A 21666-nucleotide genomic window follows, 5' to 3' on the forward strand; every position below is an offset into this window, starting at 1 on the left:
CTGGGGCAGGGTCCATCCCTTCTTCACTTTGTGCTGAGCATTCTAGTGCCCCATGGAGCTTGCAGTGCCAGACACTCTGCCCCTTAGCACTGCACCTGTGATCAGTTTCTTGGCCCTTCAGGCACTTTGCAACTCACTTGGCACTGGCTCAGCTCAGCTGCCAGGATACTGTACTCCTGTCTCTGTCCGTCGCCTGAGCTGTTTCTGCCTGGATCCAGCCCCTAGATGTCCCAAGCTGCTCACCATTCCTTGCCCCTCCCTATGAGAATGGGTAATGCTTCATGGATCCTTCTGCCTGCTGGCTCTGGATTAGCTGTGCCTGGGGGCCTAGAACCTGTCAGACTTGCCAGTTAGAAGTCCCTGTGTGTGTGCACTGCTGCTGCCTGGGGCTGTGGGGAATGAGAGCTGTGAGTCTGTGTAGTGGCTGTGCAGATGGCCATGCTCTATGCTGCCTTGGGACCTGACCCCTCACCCCAGCCGCATGTGCAGGATGCTCCAGGGGCTGATCCCTGACCCTTCTCCCTCCCCAAAGGCTCAAGCACACTACAGCCCACTGTAGTAGCCAGGAGCTAGAAACAATCCACTCCTGAAATAGAAGCAGTGGCCACTCCCAGGCTGCATTTAGCTGGTCAGCAGCTGTGCCAGGGCTGGGGAGGGCAGAGTGCCTGGCATGCAATCAGGCAGAAGGAGCTGTGCGTGGGATCGCTGACCACACTGGCGCCAGCCTCCCCGCCTCTCCCACCAAGAGCCGTCACTCGGAGGGGCGGGAGCCCAGAGCCAGATGTTTGCCAAGCCACAGCATAACATGTGCACAGCAGAGACTCAGCTGGGGCAGAGTTCCAGCTGGGCTCCCTGCCTGCAGGCTGGGCCTGCTGGTGACAGGGAGGACAGCCTCGAAAGGTGGAGCCAGCCTGAGAGGGGCACAGGGTGACACGCCCCCCTCCCTGACATGTCCAGTCTCTGCCCCAATTCATCCCCTGCACCAGGGGTTGCACTTGTTTTCTGGGGGTGGGAGTGGCACCAACACTGAGGTTTGGGGAGCTTGGGGTGGTGCTGATGTTTTGGGGCTCTCGTGCTCTCCAAATGGGTTTCTGGAAACAAGTAGGCTCCCTCACTGCATCTGACACATTGACAAAGGGACCCCCGCATACAGTGCCCTGCTCCCCCATTGTACCTTCCCAGTCCTGGGGGGGAAATGGGCACCCTCCTATCCCCATGAATCCCCCTCCCTGTCCCTGCTCAGCACTTTTGGGGGGATAGGGACCCCATGGTGCCCTGCACCCTCTCCCTCCCTGTATCTGCTCAGCGCTGGGTGCTTTCCCTGGATTTAGTACAGGTTTTCTTTGTTTCTAATCCTGACAGGATGTAAAACCTGAGCCACATCTCCCCCTGCCTGGCCCCCGGCTCCACTTCCTGCTGCACAGCCAGGGCAGAGATGAACAGGACTGCTCCCCCTATCCTGACACAGAGCTAGGGGTCTCCAAGAATCTCATCCTCTTCCTCTCCCCAGCAGACAGCTCCCTCACCAGCCTCTGGTTTGCTAGTCAGCTCTGTGCCCGGTGTTAGCCACAGCAGTTCATGATGAAAGACTCTCAAACCCCAGCTTCAGCAGGGTCAGGCTGGATAACAGCTTGAATGGGAAACTTCCAGAAATGACCCAGAAGCTGCATGGTGGGGGCTCTCTAGGGGGTGCTCTTTCCTGGCAGTCAGTGCCGGACCCAGTGCCCCAGCACAGCATTAGGGGGTTTGTGCTGCAGTGTGGAGGCTCAGTTGGGAGCACTCTCCCTTCACGGTCACTGCTGACCCCAGTGCCTCAGAGCATGGGGTTCGAGGGCTGAAACGTCGTGGGCCCCTGATGTGCGCCTCAGGCACAGATAGACCTATGCTGCCAGATCAGTGTCAGCACTTTGCTGTGAAATCTGAGTCCCAGGTGTGGGATGCTCGGCTCTGCAGAAGGGTCTATTCAGTGCCTGTCTTGGCTGCTCCATTATTCATGTGCTCAGCTCTCCATTGTGGAGGCCTGTGTGGGTGAAAGGGTGTCACTGTGACAGACTCAGTGCTGGCAACTTCAACTCTGCCCCCACCAGGACAGGTAGCTCAGTCACTTCAGAGGTGGAAATAAACCAAGGAGTCACTCCCCTGTCCCAGAGTGGGGGCAGTTTGCTCCGACCAGGACACTTTCAGCTCCAAGGCCTCACCAGCTCTGCATACCTGCACAGAGCCACCCTTTTTGGGAGACACATGGTTAACTGTACAGCCGCACTGCTCTGCAGCTTGGGACTGGAAGGCAGGAATCATTTACACAATGGAAACTACCAGGGGAACTTGAACTCTCTCTGTTTAGATTTGACCAGGACACCTGGATTCACATCTTGTCTTGGGAGCTGAAGGGTCAGTTTTATGTCTCATGTAAAAGATGGTAGGACTGCATTGGGGCATAAGGACCTGCACTTACTGAGAGGGGAGAATGACCCATACTGAGCCCATCACCCCCACGCTCTGCAGTGCAGCGCCCCCTAGATAAGGTTGCCAATTTCGATTGGATGCATTCCTGGAGTTTTCATAATCTTTCATTAAAAATTAATCTTTAATTCCTGGAGACTCCAGGATAATCCTGGAGAGTTGGCAACTTTATCCCTAGCACTGCACACCAGTGCTTTCTGCCAGAAGAGAGTGCTCCCCTGCTTAGCCCCCACCCCACTGCCTGTACACATGGAATGGATTAAAAGCTGGTTAACTGGTAGGTCACAACATGTCATTGTAAATGGAGAGTCAGCATTGGGCAGTGTGTTTCTCGTAGGGTCCCACAGGGATCGGTTCTTGGCCCTTCGCTATTTAACATTTTTATCAGTGACTCAGATTCATAGATTTCAGGGCCAGAAGAGACCATTGTGATCATCTAGTCTGTATAACACAGGCTGTAGGACTTCCCCAAAATAATTCCTAAAGCAGATCTTGTAGAAAAACATCCAATCTTGATTTAAAAATTGTGAGAGATGGAGAATCCACCACAACCCTTGGCAAATTGTTCCAATGGTTAATTACTTTCACCATTAAAAATTTATGCCTTATTTCCAGTCTGAATTTGTCTAGTTTCAACTAGCCATTGGATCTTGTTAGAGCTTTCTCTGCTAGACTGAAGAGCCCATTATTAAATATTTGTTTCTCATGTAGGTACTAATAGACTGTGATCTAGTCATAGAATCATAGAATATCGGTTGGAAGGGACCTCAGGAGGTCATCTAGTCCAACCCCCTGCTCAAAGCAGGACCAATCCCCAACTAAATCATCCCAGCCAGGGCTTTGTCAAGCCTGACCTTAAAAACCTCAAAGAAAGGAGATTCCACCACCTCCCTAGGTAACCCATTCCAGTGCTTCACCACCCTCCTAGTGAAAAAGTTTTTCCTAATATCCAACCTAAACCTCCCCCACTGCAACTTGAGACCATTACTCCAAATATAGAGGTATAATAACCTCTCTCCTCCTATTCAAGATTCCCCTGTTCATCCTAATCCTTAAATCATTATTGTGGCTCTTCTCTGAACCCTCTCCAACATCATTCTTGAATTGTGAGCACCAGAACTGAACACAGTATTCCAGCAGGGATCGCACCAGTGCCAAATATAGAGGTATAATAACCTTTCTCCTCCTATTCAAGATTCCCCTGTTTATGCATCACAGGATTGCATTAGCTCTTTTGGCTTTAGCATCGACACTGCTTCCCAGAATAGAATCCCGCATCCTGTAAGTATGATCTACAGTCTTTGTTCCTAAATATTTACATTTACATTTAGCCTTATTAAAATGCATATTGTTTTCTTGCATCCAGATTACCAAGCAATACATCGCTTTCTATCAGTGATCTCTTCATTATTTACACCTCCCCCAATTTTGGTGTCACCTGCAAACTTTATCATTGATGATTTTATGATTTCTTCCAGGTCATTGATAAAAATGTTAACTAGTGTAGGGCCAAGAACCAGTCCTTGTGGGACTTCACTGGAAATTTAGCCGCTTGCTGACAAGTTTTATCATTTGATATGACTATATCAGCTGTTTTTTCCCCAAATAGAGAAGAGAAATATGTATTGAACACTTCTGCCTTTTCTGCATTATTATTGATAATTCTACCATTTTCATCTAATAATGAACCAATACCATTGTTAGGATTTTTTTGTTCCTAATATATTTTTTTAAAACCTCCTTCTTATTGTCCTTAACTCTGCTGGCCATAGCTTTCTCCTTGTGTCCTTTTGCTACCCTTATCAATTTTCTGCAATTTCTAACTTCTAATCTATATTCATTGTTGTCAGCTTCCCCTTTCTCCATTTGTTATGTGCGTGTGTGTGTAATATTTTATAGCTTCCTTCACGTCCCCATACTGCCTTCACGTCCCAGTGTGGCCTTCTTCCTTGATTGGGCATATGGGTAGCTCGGAATGACAATGACCCAGCAGAGTCCCTGATATGGAAGATGTTGGACTATATGATGGTCCTGAAACATGTACAGTTGTCATTTAATACCCTTAAGGTCCACCTTGCTGAGATATCTGTGTGTCACACCCTGATACAGTCATACACAGTCTGCTCATACCCTATGACATCAAAATTCCTCAAGGGCTTTCATCATGCCCTCCAGTCAGAGACTCAACTCCCACTTGGGACCACAATGTTGTCCTTCTAAAACAGGGATGGCCAAGCTGGGACTCCAAAGCCACATGCGACTCTTCAGAAGTTAATGTGCAGCTCCTTGTACAGGCACTGACTCTGGGGCTGGAGCTACAGGCACCAACTTTCCAATGTGCCAGGGGGTGCTACTGCTCAGCCCCTGGCTCTGCCACAGGCCCTGCCCCCACTCCACCCCTTCCCACGCCCTCCCCTGAGCCTGCAGTGCCCTCGCTTCTCCCCCTCTCCCCCAGAGCCTCCTTCACGCCACGAAACAGCTGATTGGGAGGTGTGGGGAGGGAGGGGGAGGCGCTGATCAGCGGGGCTGCCAGTGGATGGGAGGTGCTGGGAGCGGGTGGGCAGAGCTGATGTGGGGGGGTGCTGACATATTACAGTGGCTCTTTGGCAATGTACATTGGTAAATTCTGGCTCCTTCTCAGGCTCAGGTTGGCCACCCTTGTTCTAAAACATACAGAACCACTGTCTGAGCACTCGGTACACCAACTTATTACATCAGCAAAGAGAGGCAGTAAGCTCCAAAGCCTTATTGCTCAGATTACCTTACACAGCTTTACACATGGACACCCTCTGGCTCTGCACTGTCCTGTGTGAGATGGGGAACTAATCCTGCACAGGTTTCAGAGTAACAGCCGTGTTAGTCTGTATTCGCAAAAAGAAAAGGAGTACTTGTGGCACCTTAGAGACTAACCAATTTATTAGAGCATGAGCTTTTGTGAGCTACAGCTCACTTCATCGGATGAAGTGAGCTGTAGCTCACGAAAGCTCATGCTCAAATAAATTGGTTAGTCTCTAAGGTGCCACAAGTACTCCTTTTCTTTTAATCCTGCACAGTGTCCAGATGGGGCTGCACCATTTATTGATACAGAGGGGCATTAGAATAATCTCTGTATTATTCTCATCCCATCCTTTATGCATTCATATACCTTGTTTTCTGTTTTGCCTGCAGCTGGGCATTGAGCAGAGGTCTCTGTTGCACTGCCTACAGTTGTACCCAGCTCCCTTCCTTGAACTCATAGTTAATTTAGGCCCCTATATGTGTATGAGGGGGTTGATATTGTTCTTCCAATGTTAATTGCTTTGCAATTCCCAACATTTAATTTCACTTGCCATGTGGATGGGTGGGTGGCTGTGGCTTCCACAAAGGCTAAAAAAGCCAGAAAGCAGATTGTTTTTAAATTACATTTTTTAAAAAGAACAGGCCAATCTCATACTATTTGAATGCTTCAGATTGGCAACACCACCTTCCTCTGGAGCATTTGGGTGTGGCTCCATCAGAGACTGCAGACAGACTAGTGTGGCTTCTTCTTATGTCCTTCCACCTCAATCAGGTTTTTTTCCAGTATTGGGCACATCCTATGTCTGGTCTGGAATTCTGGTGAGATCGTCTGTGTTGCACGGTTCCTCCAGGAGCTGACAGACCAACAGATGTTCCATGGTATGTGTTTTACCACAGTCACGTGCCTAGGTCTTTGGAATAGTCCCACTTCCGCATATGGACTTTTGGCCTTCCAGCTCTTGTTCAGAGGTGATTTTAAACATCTCCAGGTTGACCAGTCGTTCTCTGTACCTGTGGAAGGCATTTGGCAATGTCAGTGTGCCATTTGACATCCTTGTTTTCAGACTGCGTGCACCACATTTCCAGTTATGTAGCCACTGATGATTCTGTAAGCAGTTCTGTTCCAGTTAGGATGCTAATCTGTGATATGGCTGCTGTGTGGCCATAGAGCGGATGTCTGGTATCGCCAACCTGTTGTAATCATTCTATTTTGTTTGTGTCCACTCTCCTAATATCCAGTGGAGCAATTCCAGCAGGCACATAAAAGCTGTTCACAGTTGTTGGTTTTTAGAGATTTTGTGATGTAGTGGTAGCTGTCATTCAGGACAGGGGCCAGGGCTGCCGGGTGGGTTCTGCCTGACCCAAATGGTGCACATTTGTGGCCTTTGTGACGAATCCAGATGTTACAGAATCTGAACTTTCATTTTAAGAGCTGTTCTCTCAGTCTCCTGGTTGGAAGGAACAGTTCTTTACCCTGCAGTAGTTGTGGTTCTTTGAGGTGTTGTAGTCAGTGTGGTTCCCAACGTGGGTGCACATGTGCATGGGGCTGAAGTGTTTTTGACTAGCAGAGTCTGTCAAAGCCATGTATGTGGCCTGTGCCTCCGTCCACTCCTGTAGGAGGACATAAAGAGATTAGTGGCCCTGCCCTGCCCCTACGTCCCAATGATTCTGAGATAAAAAGAAGCTCAAAATAATCCAAACCTCACAGGGTTTGTGATAAAATAGGAGTTGGCAGCACTCTGAAATTGCAAGACACTCCCCCTATGGGCAGTCAGGGCCAAATTCACCCTATAGAAATGAAATGGGGGGGTCAGTGCTTTCAGGGGTTACCCCAGGAAGATAACTTGCCCCAAATCCTCAGCTGGGGTGGGCTCTCTCCTGTGGCAGGAGGACTTAGGGACAAACTCTGAGATCTAGTGGTAGGGAACGGGGTCATTGGTTAACAAGTGCCCAGCACCTGACAGGCAGGCACTGCCGTCAACTGTAACTGATACTGTGGTTCCATAATGTAATGCCAGGATGTGTTAGCCACTGAGATGCCAGGACATTCCTGGCTCCTGCTCAGCTCCTGGCCCAGGGGGACCTGGTGGCAGTGAGTTCCACAGGCCAGTTATGCACCGGGGTTAGAAACATTTCCTTTGCCCGAGCATAAATTTGGTCCCTGCCAGTGTCAGTGACCTCCCCACCCCCATTCCTGCGTGGCGGTTAGGGTGACATAGGACGTGCCCCAGTTAGACACTATTCTAGTCAGTATTTTCTCTCCCTCCATCCCATCCCCTCTGGCACTAACTCGCATGGCCCGGTCACTTGCTTCCTGGGCAGGAATCTCTCCAAACTCTGATCATTCCCATCTGTGCTGTCGCCTGTCCTAGATTGGGGGCTGGGGGAGAGGGCACAGTACCAGCACAGTGCCAGAGGAGGGAAGGGGAGAGCAGACCCAGGGCAGTGTTAGGAGGAGGGGTAAGCAGACCCAGTGCTGTGCTGGAGGTGGGGAAGGTGGGGCAGAGCCAGCTAGGTGATAGGGTGGAGAGAGGAGCAGACCCAGTGGGATGCCGGGGTGTGTGGGGGGAGCAGACTCAGCATGGTACCAGTGGCAGAGAGGGGAGCAGACCCACAGGGGTGCAGGGAAGGGTAACAGAAGCAGACCCAGAACGGTGCAGGGGAGGGTAGAGGGAGCAGACCCAGAGCGGTGCAGGGGAGGGTAACGGGAACAGACCCAGAGCGGTGCAGAGGAGGGTAACGGGAGCAGACCCAGAGGGGTGCTTGGGGTGCTCCGTTGATTCTGGAGCATGAGGACAGTCTCCGACTTATTCTCCAATATATTTGATTTTGTAATGGGTGCACTGGAGGCAGGGGAGCACTCTGTACATATTGCACCAGAGGGAACCCCAAGGGGCTTGGGACCTTGGCCTGTGGGGACTCAGCTATGTCAGGGCACCTGCTGCATGGTGGGGTGGGAGTGGGGAAGGGTGAGTGCCATGTGAGCTGTCACCCTGATCCAGGGCCCTGCCTGCTGGAATGTGGGAATCTGAGGCTCGTCCAGCTAATCCCGGGTCCCTCTCCCTGTGCAGGATTAATGGGGATTAGGGGGCTCTGCTGCTGCAGCCCCTCCCAAATGCCTCGCATTCCCCCAGCTTGGCCCCATGGCCACCAGGAAGGATCCTGCTTTGTGCCGACTTTGCAGGGAGAGCTGAGAGGTTTGGGGGAAGTGCCCAAGGAAGAAGTGGGCAGGGGCTTGGAGAGTTCAGAGAAGCCTTTTCCCTAGAGATGCTGCTGCACTACCTCCCAGCCCTTAGCAGCTACTGTCAAGCCCTGAGCCACTTGTGAGCACACAGCTAGCATGAGCCCTGTTCAAGGGACCTTGGGCAGGAGAGTGGAGGAGGCTGGATGTGTTTGTCCCCACAGTCCTGCCCTGGCCCCCATGCCTCTCTCCTCCCCCTGCTCCAGTCTGTCTCCTTCCCTCACTCTTGACCCTGCTGGAGCTGCCCCCCTGCCCTCATCCTCCCATCCCTCCATTTAGGCTCTGCTGCACCAGGGTGGCCTCCCCCCGTGCCCTTAGTTAGAGGCCCCAGCATGTTGGGGGGGCGGCATCTGCAGGAGGCTCTCGTTGTCCTGCCTGAAGGGGCAGAGATGGGGTCACTAGCTGGTGGAGACCCCAGCAGCCCACAGTTCCTGCCCTCCAAGATCCAGCAGCCCCTGTGCAGCGATTTTACTATGCACCCCGCCACACCCCTGGTTAATTATCCTCACTGTTAAAAGTTTAAAGAAAAGGAGTACTTGTGGCACCTTAGAGACTAACCAATTTATTAGAGCATAACCTTTCGTGAGCTACAGCTCACTTCCTCAGATGCATATCGTGGAAACCTGTTAAAAGTTTGTGCCTTATTTCCAATCTGTATTTGTCTAACTTCAAATTCCAGCCGTTGGATCGTGTTAGGCCTTTGACTGCTAGATTAGATTAGATGCTTTTGTGCCTTTTGACACATGAAGCAACCCATTGTTTCCACCTCTGTCTGGTTAATGCCACATTTCTTTCTCCATTATAGTTGGTTTCCAAGACAATGACATCTTTCCCAATGGTTTTTGTGACATTTTGGGGTCCTCTCAGACCAATAAGGGGTTCTGTCATTGTCTGGCCTGTAACTTAGGGCCTTCGTGCTGTGCCACTATGTTTCAATTCCTTGACACCTGCAGCCTGCCCACAGACACACGGTCTCACTCTGGCTCTTGTTATTGTGATACCCACATTTTTCCCACCAGTGGACATGAAATATTCTCTGCGAGCATCTCTGATGAAATGTGTTAAATTTCCTGTTGCAGGCTTCTAGCGTTTGCCAAGTTTCAGAAACATACTACAATGTGGGTATCACAATAACATTGTACAGGTATAACTTTCGTGGTTCGTGTGTGAACCTCCTTATTTTTCGAATATTTTCCAGTCTTGAAAAAGCTCCACTTGCCTTCCCAATTCTTGCTTTCATCTCCTTATGGAATTGTCCATCAGCACTGACAGTGCTTCCAAGCTATATTGTTATCCGGAGTTTCTGAACCCAAAGCCCTTAGTAACTTTTACTCTTGGCGAGGCGGTGGCAGGAAATAAATCAATGGGGACACAGCTGTCTGACCAATAGATGGTTGACACAAGCAGTGTAATACAAGAGTGCTTTCACTTAACACTTTATTTAGTCTCAAGCATTTACATCTGCAACAGGTTAATTAAACACCCCAAATTACCCTCAGATTAATATTTACTCAGGGTCTTGAGGAGGTCTTGAGTGAATAACTGTAGACGTGTAGTGGCTAGCCTTCCATCTGCAGAGGAACCTGAGAGGTGTCAAAGCCTTCAAGTGTCCACCAGTCTCAGATTTCTTCCTCTTTTTATATCCAATTTGTTAGTATTACACAGCTTGTTCATCAAAAAACAATAACTGCTGAGCAGAAGCTAAGTTAAGTGTGGAGTTTTCCAACCTGTAGTTTTCCAGCCTATCAAGCAAGGAATTTTCTATCAGTTAACCAGCTGTATTTCACATAGCAATATTTAACTATTGCCAGACTTTCCATCTTGCAAAACCGCATGCTCCAGCAAAAGCTCAAGTCAGGAGAGCAGAGGGTCATGTTTACTCCTCGTGGTCACTCACTTCCCCTCCCCTCCTGGTCTATTAGTTATGCTAAGGCTTCAGAAATGTTCATTCTAGCTCCTTTCAGTGACAAGCATATGTCACGGAGTGCACAGGCTGGGTGCTCTGGAACCGCTCTGAATGAAGTCAGACAGGACCCTCTGTAGTGTGACTCCCCCCCAGGGCACACTCTCACTAGGGCAAGACTCCTTGGCTTCAGTGCCTCCTTGGGTCTGACCTTGGACCGTTCAGCACCTCTGTTCCATACCAGGAGCTCCCCACAGTGAGTCAACCTGGATAGGACATCTGGTGAAGCCTTACGCACCTCCAATGGGGTCACGTACCCCAAACTTCATAGTTAGCAGTGACGCTGAGCCAGCGAGGTAAAACAGAATGGTTGATTAGTTGTCTAGAACACAGCATAGAACAGATCTTGTTAGCACAGAAATCAGGAAGTTACAGCAAAGTCCATCTTGGGGGTGGGGGAGAGCTCTTCCCACAAGGCTCCCCCCGGGCTCTCCCCCCAAGTTCCAGCCAGGAGACTGACCAGCTTCCAGCAGCCAAGCTTCAGTCATGCACACCTGCTCTCCTCCTTCCTTTGTCTCTTTCCCAAGCAAACAGAACACCCAACCTCCATCTCTTACTTTGTTCTCCAACACCTCCAGCTGATTCTTGCAGAGAATGGGCCCCAACCATCAGTTGCCAGGCTACAGACTGTCAGCAATTGTCTGTGCCCAGGCAGCTAGATGGCAGTCACAGGGGTCTCTGCAAGGATCACACAGCCTTGTCCCACCACCTAGATACTTGAATAACACATAGGGGAAACACATGCAGTATTCAGACAAAACATTAAGAACATTCCCACTCTGTCCCAGCATAACAACTGTGGGCAGTGGTCCAGGCATGTTACTGGGCTCTGAGCTCCAAAAAATCTCCCCCTCCTACAATATGGCCTGATTAATGTGTTTGTAGTCTTCCCCATCAGTTACATATGTACCATCATTGCTGACTCCTCTTTCAATGACCATGACTTTCATTTTCTTTTGACTGATTTTGAATCCTACTGTAGCATCCTCACATATGACATTGATAGTAGTCTTTTTCATAGCATTGTCATCTGTATCCAACAGAATAATGTCATCTGCAAAGTCAGATATTTCCTCTACTCCACAAACTATTGTATCTTCCTCTGATGTTACTCTTCACATCATGTAATCTACCACAGTGCAAAAAAGAAGAAGCGATAAAATGCAACCCGGTTCTACTCCAGTGATGATATCAAACTAATCCATTCTCCACTTACTGTCCTTACACAGTATTCTGAAACTTTCTGTAACATCTTGACCAGTGGTACTATCTTTCTAGGAAGCCCATATTATTGCAAGAACTTCCATAGTGATTCTATGAATGCAGCTGAAAGCTTGAAATCTATGAAGTTCAAGACTAATCTTCTCTGGTAGGTGAGCCATTTCTTAGTCAATCATCTCCAGGTAAAGATGTGATCTACACACAATCTTTTCAGTCCAAATCCTGCTTGCTTATTACGCTTTTTCACCTATAACCAGTTTGATTTGGTTCAATAATATACTAGAGAACACTTTCCCATGTGCTAGAATCTTTTGTTTCCTATGTAGGTAATGTGATAATCCCCTGTTTATACAGCCGGATCCTGCTGTTTATACAGCCAAAGCTCATCTTAGCCCTTTCAGCCATAGCATTGCACTGGGAACTTGTTGTGGTCACTGATTATCCATCAGGACCCCCAAATGTTTTTCAGAGTCAGTGCTACCCAGCATAACTTCCCCCATCCTGTAAGTATGGCCTGCATTCTTATTGCTAGATGTATGACCTTACATTTGTCTGTATTAAAAAACATATTGTTTGCCTGCACTCAGGTTACCAAGTAATCCAGATTGCTCTTTATTAGTGACCAGTCCTCTTCATTATTTACCACTCCCCCAATCTTTGTGTCATCTGCTGCAAATGTAATAATAATGACGACACTTTCTTCCATTTTTCTGAGAAAAATGTTAAATACCATAGGGCCAAGAACCAATCCCTTCAGGACCCCACTAGAAACTCACACACTCTATGAGGATGAGTATAAACTGGCATGAATACATTTAGGCTGGAAATTAGAAGAAGGTTTCTAACCACCAGAGGACCACAGTTCTGGAACAACCTCCCAGTAGGAGTAGCAGGGGCAAACAACCTAACTAATTTTAAAATACAGCTTGATAAATTTATGAACAGGATTATATGATGGAGTTACCTGTAATAGCAGGACTCTGGACACAGCGATCCAGTCCTGTGTGCTATGATTGCTCATTTAGATAGCATTTAATCCACTGGATGTGTGCCAAGCTGTATTATGCTGGAAGGGCACGAGGCCCCACCAGTTACCCTTACTCTGTGTTAAGGGGCATCTGTGAAGTGTAGGAATGAGGGGACTTTGTGGGCATACTGCACCACCTCTTGGCTAGCAGCTCTGCCCTCCACCTGGTCATCCCTGGCCCCAGTAGGGCTGGAGTGGCTGTGCAGAGGGAAAGTGGTAACCAAGGGGCTGTGAGGGGTACATTTATCAGCTGGAGGCCCAAGAGGGAGGGGAGGCAGACTGCAGATGCTCTACTCCCCTTTGGGGGCTAACGGGGAAGGGATTCTGCACAAACCTGAGACCATCCCATGGAAATGACACCTGAGCTTTGAGAGGTGTGAACTGACCCATTTTCTTCCTAACCCCCTCACAGTCTACCCCAGTTTCTGTTGTGGAATACCAACAGCTCCCTATGCATGGTTTCAGAGTAACAGCCGTGTTCGTCTGTATTTGCAAAAAGAAGAGGAGGACTTGTGGCCCCTTAGAGACTAACCCATTTATTTGAGCATGAGCTTTCGTGAGCTACAGCTCACTTCATCGGATGTTTTTCCACAGTAGTGAGCTGTAGCTCACGAAAGCTCATGCTCAAATAAATGGGTTAGTCTCTAAGGGGCCACAAGTCCTCCTCTTCTCCCTATGCATGTGGCTTTTAGAGCACTTTGAAACTTAAAAGAAGCTCATTTTGTTAGTGGCTGTTTCTTGGGAACCCTTGCTCAAATGACTCCACATTTGCACCGCAAGCTCTACTCCAGCTCCTGATATGGCACCACAGTTTAAGGCAATTTACATATGCATTTTGAAAATTATAAGCAGCTCATTTTGGGGGAGGGGCTGTATATCTGAAACTGTTGATGAAATGACCAGTTTGCACCACAAAATCTGCTTTCATGCTGCAACGTACCAGTTGTCAAGACAACCTCCCTGTGCATGTGGGTTTTAAAGCATTTTGAATATTAACAATTAAAACCCTAACATGTTGATATCACATGATTTTCTAAGGGCTGTTCTATGTCGGGAACCCCTTGGTAAACAGCCCCAAATTCGGCTCACTGGCACACCCCGGAACCCCACTGAGGCAGAGCACTTTACAAGCAGTCTGAGTCAGCATGTGGATTTTATAGCACTTAGAAAACTTGGCTGTTAACAGTAAGCAACTCTCAACATGTGCTATTATGGTGCTACTCCCTCACTTTAACAAGCGGGTGAATATTGAGTAGGGGTAGGTAGATGGTATGACCTCTACAGGTGTCATGAGTGAGACAAAAAGAAAAGGAGGACTTGTGGCACCTTAGAGACTAACCAATTTATTAGAGCATGAGCTGTTCTGGGCTTCAGAAAAGAAATACAAGAATGAGCAGCTGAAGTCTGGAAAACCTGCCTTATAGTGAAAGACCCTTAAAGGGCATGGCTACACTGGAAACTTCAAAGCGCTGTCGCAGGAGCGGTCCCGAGGCAGCGCTTTGAAGTGCGAGTGTGCTGGGAGAGAGCTCTCCCAACGGTAATCCACCTCCAAGAGGGGATTAGCTCCCAGCCTTGGAGCTTGTTTACACTAGTGCTTTAAAGTGCTCTGACTTGCTGCGCTCAGGGGGGTGATTTTTCACATGCTCAGGGGGGTGATTTTTCACATCCCTGCGTCAGCAAGTTAGAGCGCTATAAAATGTAAGTGTAGCCAAGCCCTAAAGGAGCTCAGTCTATTTAGAGGTGACTTGATCACAGTCTACAAATACATGCATGGGGAAGAGATTTCTGAGAGCAGGCAGCTCTTTAAGCTCCCATACAAAGGCTGAACAAGGTGCAGTGGCTGAGAGCTGAAGCCAGACAAATTCAGACTGGAAATCAGCTGAAGGTTTTCATCAGTGAGGGTAATTAACCTTAGACAGCTCGTCCTGGGGCATGATGGATTCTCCCTCACTTAAAATCAGTAAATGGCTAGTGGATAGTTTTGCTAAAAGACTTGTTCTGGCTCAGCCAGGCATTCTGGGCTGGATGCAGGAGTCGCAGGGTGGGATTCTCCAGGTGACACAAGTGCTCAGACTGGCTCATACTGTGCCTCACTTTTGCCCCCACTGAAGCAGCTGGACCTCACACCCTCTGTCCAACACATCAGCGTGCTGTGTAATCTCCCCAAATCCAACTGGCCATGTCACCCCTTCTCACAGCCTGCTGTGCTCTGTCCACTCGTCCCCCATGTCCCTCACCCAACCTGCCATACTCTGTGCATGCCTGCTGCTGGGAGCTGCTTTGCTCCAGGAGCTCCTTGCTTTATGTCCAGTCCCTCCAGTCTCCAGGATGGAGAAAACAAAAGAGCAAGGGAGTGGAGAAACAGGAAAAAAAGGAGTGGAAAGTGGGAAGAAGATGGGTGGCTGCTCCAGAGCTCATGTTGCCCGCAGCTGCATGGATTCTGTAGCTGGTGGCAGGAGAAGGGGATCCTGTTACATGGGACTACTTCCAGCAGCTGGAGGGGCAAGGGGAGTAAGATGGGAGGGAATGAGTTCCCTATGAAATGCACACATGGCGCCAAGGAACCAGGCTCACAATGTGGGGAAGTGCTTGACTACTCCAGTGCAAGCCTCTCTCAGTAGGGGGGCCTGTAGGGAGTCAGGCAGGAGTGCTGGCCGTTGTGGGAGCTCCTGGATACTCCAATCCCCTCCTCTCCCACCAAGATGTGTTCTAGGGTGAATGGCAGGAGAGGTGGTGGGAGTAGGGCAGGAACTCAGGTTCTGGAGGGAGGGTGCAGCAGGGGGCACTGTAGGGAGTGGGGTGGGAGCTGTGGCTGGTGGGAGGGGTCAGCATGCAGCTCTGTAGGGAGTGGGGCAAGAGTGCTGGGCGGGGGCTCCCTCTTACTCTAGTCTTAACCTCCCAGCAGGATAGGCAAGTGGTGAAATTGCTGCTGGGGCCTGAGCTGCCTGAGGGGCTGACGTGTGACCCAGGTTAGGAGGCTCCTAAGAGCTGTTTGCAGCTCCCAGCTGGGCCCTTTCCCTGGCGCTCGTCTATGTTCCTGTGCTGCTCGCTCACGGGAGCTGAGGCCGCAGCCCCAGTGTGGGCAGGAGCTGCAGCAATGGAGCGTGAACTTCACTTCACCCGGGCCTGTCCCAGCTGCCTCCTTTTCCGGGGTGTGTTCTCCCCTCTGAGCTCTCAGCAGGGGATGAGCCTTGGGCAGCATCCCCCGGAGGGGATGTTCTGGGGAAAGGAGCTATTAGTGGCTGACCTGGAACTGCAGGGAACTGGAGGGATCTTGGAGAAGCCTTCCCACACAAAGGAGAGCCCAGGATAATGGGCAGGAGCCTTGGGTTCAAGGAGCAGGGTCTGAACCCCCAGGTGCCCCTGATGCTCTGGCAATGCTGGCTCCCCCTGCCCCTTCGCCTTCTTTCCGGGCCCAGCAGTTGGCAGGGCCAGGCCTCCTCTCCTGTCCCTGCCACAGAGAAGCTCAGCGCCAAGGAGTCTTTCTGGAAGTTGTGCTGTAGCCCAGCTGGGAGCAGGTGGGCAGGGTGTGCTGGCCTGCAGCTCAGCCTGTCCCTTAAGCCTGTAACAGCCGGCTCCTCACTGCAGCCCTGGCCAGAGGTCTGGGAGTGCTGGCACTTGGGGCCCTGACAGCAGGATGGGATCCTGAGGTGCTGGAGGGATGTTTCCAGCCCCTATGTCCCAGAGAGCACAGTGGGGTGCTCAGAATAAGGCTGACTCTTCTGTCCCTCTTGAAGTTGGGTCACTTGCAAAGAGACCAAGAAGAGGACCTCTGGGCCCCGGCTGCAGCACCAGGCCCCCCAGCAGTGCTGCAGGGGAATGTCCAGCGGGAGAGGGCAGTGGGAGGTGCTGGCTGCTCAGTGGAAGGTGAGGAGCAAGGCCGGGCTAGCTGCTAGCCCTGCAGCATCTCTGGTTTCCTTTCCCATTCCCAGGAGAGGGTGCATGCTGATGAGGCTGGCTGAGGGGGAAGGAGGGTCCTGGGAAACACAGGCTCCATGAAAAGGCTGAGAATGGTGGGGAGAGCAGCAGGTGAGTGCCAGCCTGTTCAGCACTGTGGGACAGGCTCGCATCCCTCAGGCTGGGCTTGGGAAAGGGCACTGGGGTAAATCTGTGGAGCTCAGCCTCTCTGCCCAGTGGCCTTTCCTGGGGCAAGTCCCAAGACCATCTGGGCCCTGGACAGCACAATGATGGGCACAGAAACAGCGTCTAATCTGAGAACATGAGTAGTAACGGCCTGACCCATGGCACCTCCAGCAGCACAGCAACCCTTATTGCTGCAGTGGGGCCAGCTCCGACTGAGGGCAGAAATTCCTGTTACTGAGTCCCCACCCCACTTCCTGCAGCACCCCAAGTGCGAGCACTGACTGCAAGGGGAGAGCACCTCTGTCTGAGCCCCCTGCCTCCAGTTTGCAAGGCGGGAAGTGCTCCCACCATCCCTTGAAGAACACTGCACTGAGCAGAGTAGCTGCTCTGATCACCTACTGGGGGGGGTGGGTATCAATTTACCTATCCTAGGTGGAATATCTGAGTGCCTCAGTATCTGTAAAGTGTTTACCCTCCCGACCCCCTGTGCAGCATCCCCACTGTATAGACAGGAACAGCAGCCCAGAGAAGCTGTCATTCGCCTGTGGTCACACAGACAGACTTTGGTGGTGCATGGAATTGGACCCGGGCTTCCTGAGTCCTAGCTTAGCCCACTAACTGCTGCCATCCTGCCTCCTAGGGCAGAAGGTCTTGAGCTGCCCTGGGGATGGCCGGAGGAGCTGGGGCTGGCTGCTGGGCTCCAGCCCCACTGCTGCTCCCACTGACATAGAGCCTTTCCACCAGATCACAGCCACGGATGCAGACAGTGGTCCCTTCGGCTCCCTCTCCTACTCCATCGGCTCTGGCATTGGCAGCGTTGTCCCCACACAGTTCAGCATTGATGAGCACACTGGGCAGCTGTGCACGGTGCAGGGCCTGGACCGCGACGAGGGGGCCACTGCCTATGACTTCACTGTCACTGCTGTCGATGGGGTGAGCACTGATGAAAGCAGGATGGGCCCTGGGGGAAAGGGCTGAGTGATGGGGGATGGGCCAATGGGGAAGGAGGCTGAGTAATGAAGGAAGGAGGTCATGGGACGATGGGGAAAGGTGGGATGGAACTAAGCAATGGTGCAGGGGCAGCTAGGCCCTGGGGGATGTGAGCAATGGGGCAGGGGCTGCTGGGCCCTGGGGGGTGCTGAGTGATGGGGAAAACGGGGGATGGGCAAACGGGGAGTGAGCAATTGGGTGGAGGAGGGAGTTATGCCCCCAGCCTAGTACTATTCAGAAGGTTATCCCTGTCATCCCATCCTCCCAGGGCAATGAGGGCCTCCCAGCAGCCCAGCCCTGGGCAGAGTTATGCCTGGTCCTGTCCTCCTCCAGGGCGGTCTGAACTCCATGGTGTACGTGAAGGTTTTCCTGGAGGATGTGAACGATAACCGTCCGGCATTCTACCCACTGGAGTACGCAGCCAGCATCAGTACACAGAGCATGCCGGGCACTGCCGTGCTGCGTGTCATGGCCCACGACAAGGACGAGGGCCCCCACGGGAAGGTGACGTACCACATTGTCTCAGGGAACTCGCCCCCTCTCTTCTCTCTGCACAAGGACACAGGTAAGAGCCCTTGGCGTCCTGGCCAGGTTTGGGGATGGGTGGGAGGAAGGGAGCTTCCCCAGGGTGATGCTCAGTCAGCCGCAGACAGAGGGTATGGGGGGATGTGACACCTGTCAGTGTTACTGTACAGCATGCTCATCAGCTCCACAGAAGGGCAGCCCCACCACCCACCTCTCTCCTCAGTCTTCCCCCTCCCCTGTTTCCACTATCCCTCCCCTCCCTGCTTGGCCAAGGGTGCAGGGCGGGGGTGAGGGCTGGGGGTGTGGGCTCTGGGGTGGGGCCAGGGATGAGGGGTTTGGGGTACAGGAGGGGGCTCAGGGCTGGAGCAGGGTGTTGGGATGTTGGGAGGGTGCAGACTCTGGGAGACAGTTTGGGTGCAGGAGGGAGTTCGGGATGCAGGGTTGCAGCAGTGATTACTGCAGCTCTCAGGAAGTGGCCGCCAGGCCCCTGTGGCCCCTAGGCTCCCCTTGTGCCTACAGGCACTGCTCCCGCAGCTCCTATTGGTCACAGTTCCTGACCAATGAGAGCTGCAGAGCCAGCACTGGGGCAGGGGTAGCACACAGAGCCTCCTTGGCTGCCCATTCGCCATGGGGCTGCAAGGACCTGGCGGCTGCTTCCAGGAGCCGCATGGAGCTAGGGCAGGCAGTGAGCCTGCCTTAGCCCTAGGCCCCTGCTGCACAACCAACAGGACTTTTAATGGCCCAGTCAGCGGTGCCGACCTGAGCTGCCAGAGTCCATTTTCGACCAGGCATTCCAGTTGAAAACCGGATGCCTGGCAACCCTATTCCCTGCATTCCTGACCACATTGATTGGGCCCAGAAAGGCTCGATACCCATGGCCCATTCCCCAGGGCCCTCAGCACCCCCCCCTCCACCCATGGCCAGGTCCCGGGCCCTTTCTAGCCTGAACTCCACCCCTCTCCCCTTGTGACATTATTAACATAATCTGTAACCATGTAGATCACTGTTGCACCCACTGTTATATATTTGCAGCAAATATTGTACAAAGGTTGTCTTGTGAGGTGTCTATGGGAAGGTTATGATTGGCTGGTTATAATTATGCTATGTGTATATGTGTATCAGTTTTGTAGTTGAAGTTATGAATATTGGCTCTATACTGTCTGTATTTCAAACTTATGCTATGCTTCTGGGTGATACCCCAGACAAGTTGGTGTCAACTTTGCCTAGCCTGTTTGATGGCCCATTAAGGACCATCAGTTATACAATTGACCTGTTGAGAGAAGGCAGACACACCTTGTGACTCAGCAAGGTATGCGGAGACCTGCCTATTGGACAGAACTCTAAGGTTTTTCTATGCCATGTGCTGGATAGCGTGTCCTTGGGACAAAGAAAGCGAAGACCACGTGGCAAGAGACTATAAAAGGGTGATGTCTCATCTCCATCTTGTCTTCAATTCTGCTTCTTGCCTCTGGAGGAACTTTGCTACAAACTGAAGCTCTGAACAAAGGACTGAATGATCCCTCCCAGCTGTGGATGTACTCCAGAGACTTGATTTGAACCTGCAATTTAATCCATCACTGCTACAAGCCTGAACCAAGAACTTTGACATTACGGTGTCACGGAGTCCCTGGGCGATGCTCTGGAACTGCTCCCTGCGAAGCCAGGCAGGACTCTGGGGAAGTCTCCTTTCTGTGAGCAGACTGTCTTCAGGACACACAGCTCACACAACTTCCACCTTCCTGGGTCTGACCTCGAAGCATTCAGCATCCTCTGCCCCTCCGTGCGCTTCCCCCTGTGACGATGTGACACAGCAGGGAGGGGGGAGTGTTGACCTGGGAATGTGCCCTGGGGATGGGAGACCTGAGAGCCTGTCCCCTGAGCCAGGAGGGGGAGAGGGAGGTGACACCTCTGCCCAGGAATGTGAAGAGAGGCCGCAGAAGGGAACCTGCTGGGTGGGTTTAGTTTCAGTTTGGGGCTGGGTGGAGGAACACAGAGAACCCCAGGGCTGGGGTCTAAGCTCCCTGCCCCCCAGAAGGACTTGACTGAGGGGTCCTGGTTGACCCCACAAGCTCTGTTTTGGACTGTGTTCCTGTTGTTCAATAAACCTTCTGTTTTACTGGCTGGCTGAGAGTCTCAGTGAATCCCAGGAAGAGGGGTGCAGGGCCTGGACTCCCCCACACTCCGTGACACCCCCAGCGAGTCCACCCAGGCGGGCTCCTGGGGAAGCCAGAGGTCCCTGCACCCCAACTTCACAGTCAGACGTGACTTTCAGCCAGCCAGTAAAACAGAAGGTTTATTAGACAACAGGAACATGGTCTAATCCAGAGCTTGTAGGTGCAGAGAACAGGACCCCTCAGCTGAGTCCATTTTGTGGGGCAGTGAGCCAGACAACCACGTCTGCACTTCATTTCATGTGCCCAGCCAGCCCCAAACTGCCTTCCCCTCCAGCCCCTCCTCCTCTGGGCTTTGTCCCTTTCCCGGGCCAGGATGTCACCTGATTCCTTTGTTCTCCAAACCTTTAGCTCTCACCTTGCAGGGGGGAAGGGCGAGGCCATCAGTTGCCAGGAATCATAGAATCATAGAATATCAGGGTTGGAAGGGACCTCAGGAGGTCATCTAGTCCAACCCCCTGCTCAAAAGCAGGACCCATCCCCAATTAAATCATCCCAGCCAGGGCTTTGTCAAGCCTGACCTTAAAAACTTCTAAGGAAGGAAAAAGAAAAGGAGTACTTGTGGCACCTTAGAGACTAACCAATTTATTTGAGCATGAGCTTTGAGATGCATCCGATGAAGTGAGCTGTAGCTCATGAAAGCTCATGCTCAAATAAATTGGTTAGTCTCTAAGGTGCCACAAGTCCTCCTTTTCTTTTTGCGAATACAGACTAACATGGCTGTTACTCTAAGGAAGGAGATTCCACCACCTCCCTAGGCAACGCATTCCAGTGTTTCACCACCCTCTTAGTGAAAAAGTTTTTCCTAATATCCAACCTAAACCTCCCCCACTGCAACTTGAGACCATTTCTCCTTGTCCTGTCCTCTTCCACCACTGAGAATAGTCTAGAACCATCCTCTCTGAAACCGCCCCTCAGGTAGTTCAAAGCAGCTATCAAATCCCCCTCATTCTTCTCTTCCGCAGACTAAACAATCCCAGGTCCCTCAGCCTCTCCTCATAAGTCATGTGTTCCAGACCCCTAATCATTTTTGTTGCCCTTCGCTGGACTCTTTCCAATTTATCCACATCCTTCTTGTAGTGTGGGGCCCAAAACTGGACACAGTACTCCAGATGAGGCCTCACCAATGTCAAATAGAGGGGGACGATCACTTCCCTCGATCTGCTCACTATGCCCCTACTTATACATCCCAAAATGCCATTGG

At 51.3% G+C, this 21666-nt stretch overlaps 1 protein-coding gene across 1 annotated transcript in view; it reads left to right on the forward strand.

Moving 5' to 3' along the window:
* Window positions 1-21666, forward strand: part of DCHS1 (dachsous cadherin-related 1) — a 119534-nt gene that overhangs the window by 20288 nt on the left and 77580 nt on the right. The window contains exons 3-4 of the mRNA XM_073327118.2: window positions 17521-17709; window positions 18100-18331. Of these exons, the coding sequence (XP_073183219.1) occupies window positions 17521-17709; window positions 18100-18331 (421 nt within the window). The remainder of the gene's footprint in view (window positions 1-17520; window positions 17710-18099; window positions 18332-21666) is intronic.

This window comes from Lepidochelys kempii, chromosome 1 (genome assembly GCF_965140285.1).
Source record: "Lepidochelys kempii isolate rLepKem1 chromosome 1, rLepKem1.hap1, whole genome shotgun sequence".
In the NCBI taxonomy this organism is placed as follows: Eukaryota; Metazoa; Chordata; order Testudines; family Cheloniidae; genus Lepidochelys; species Lepidochelys kempii.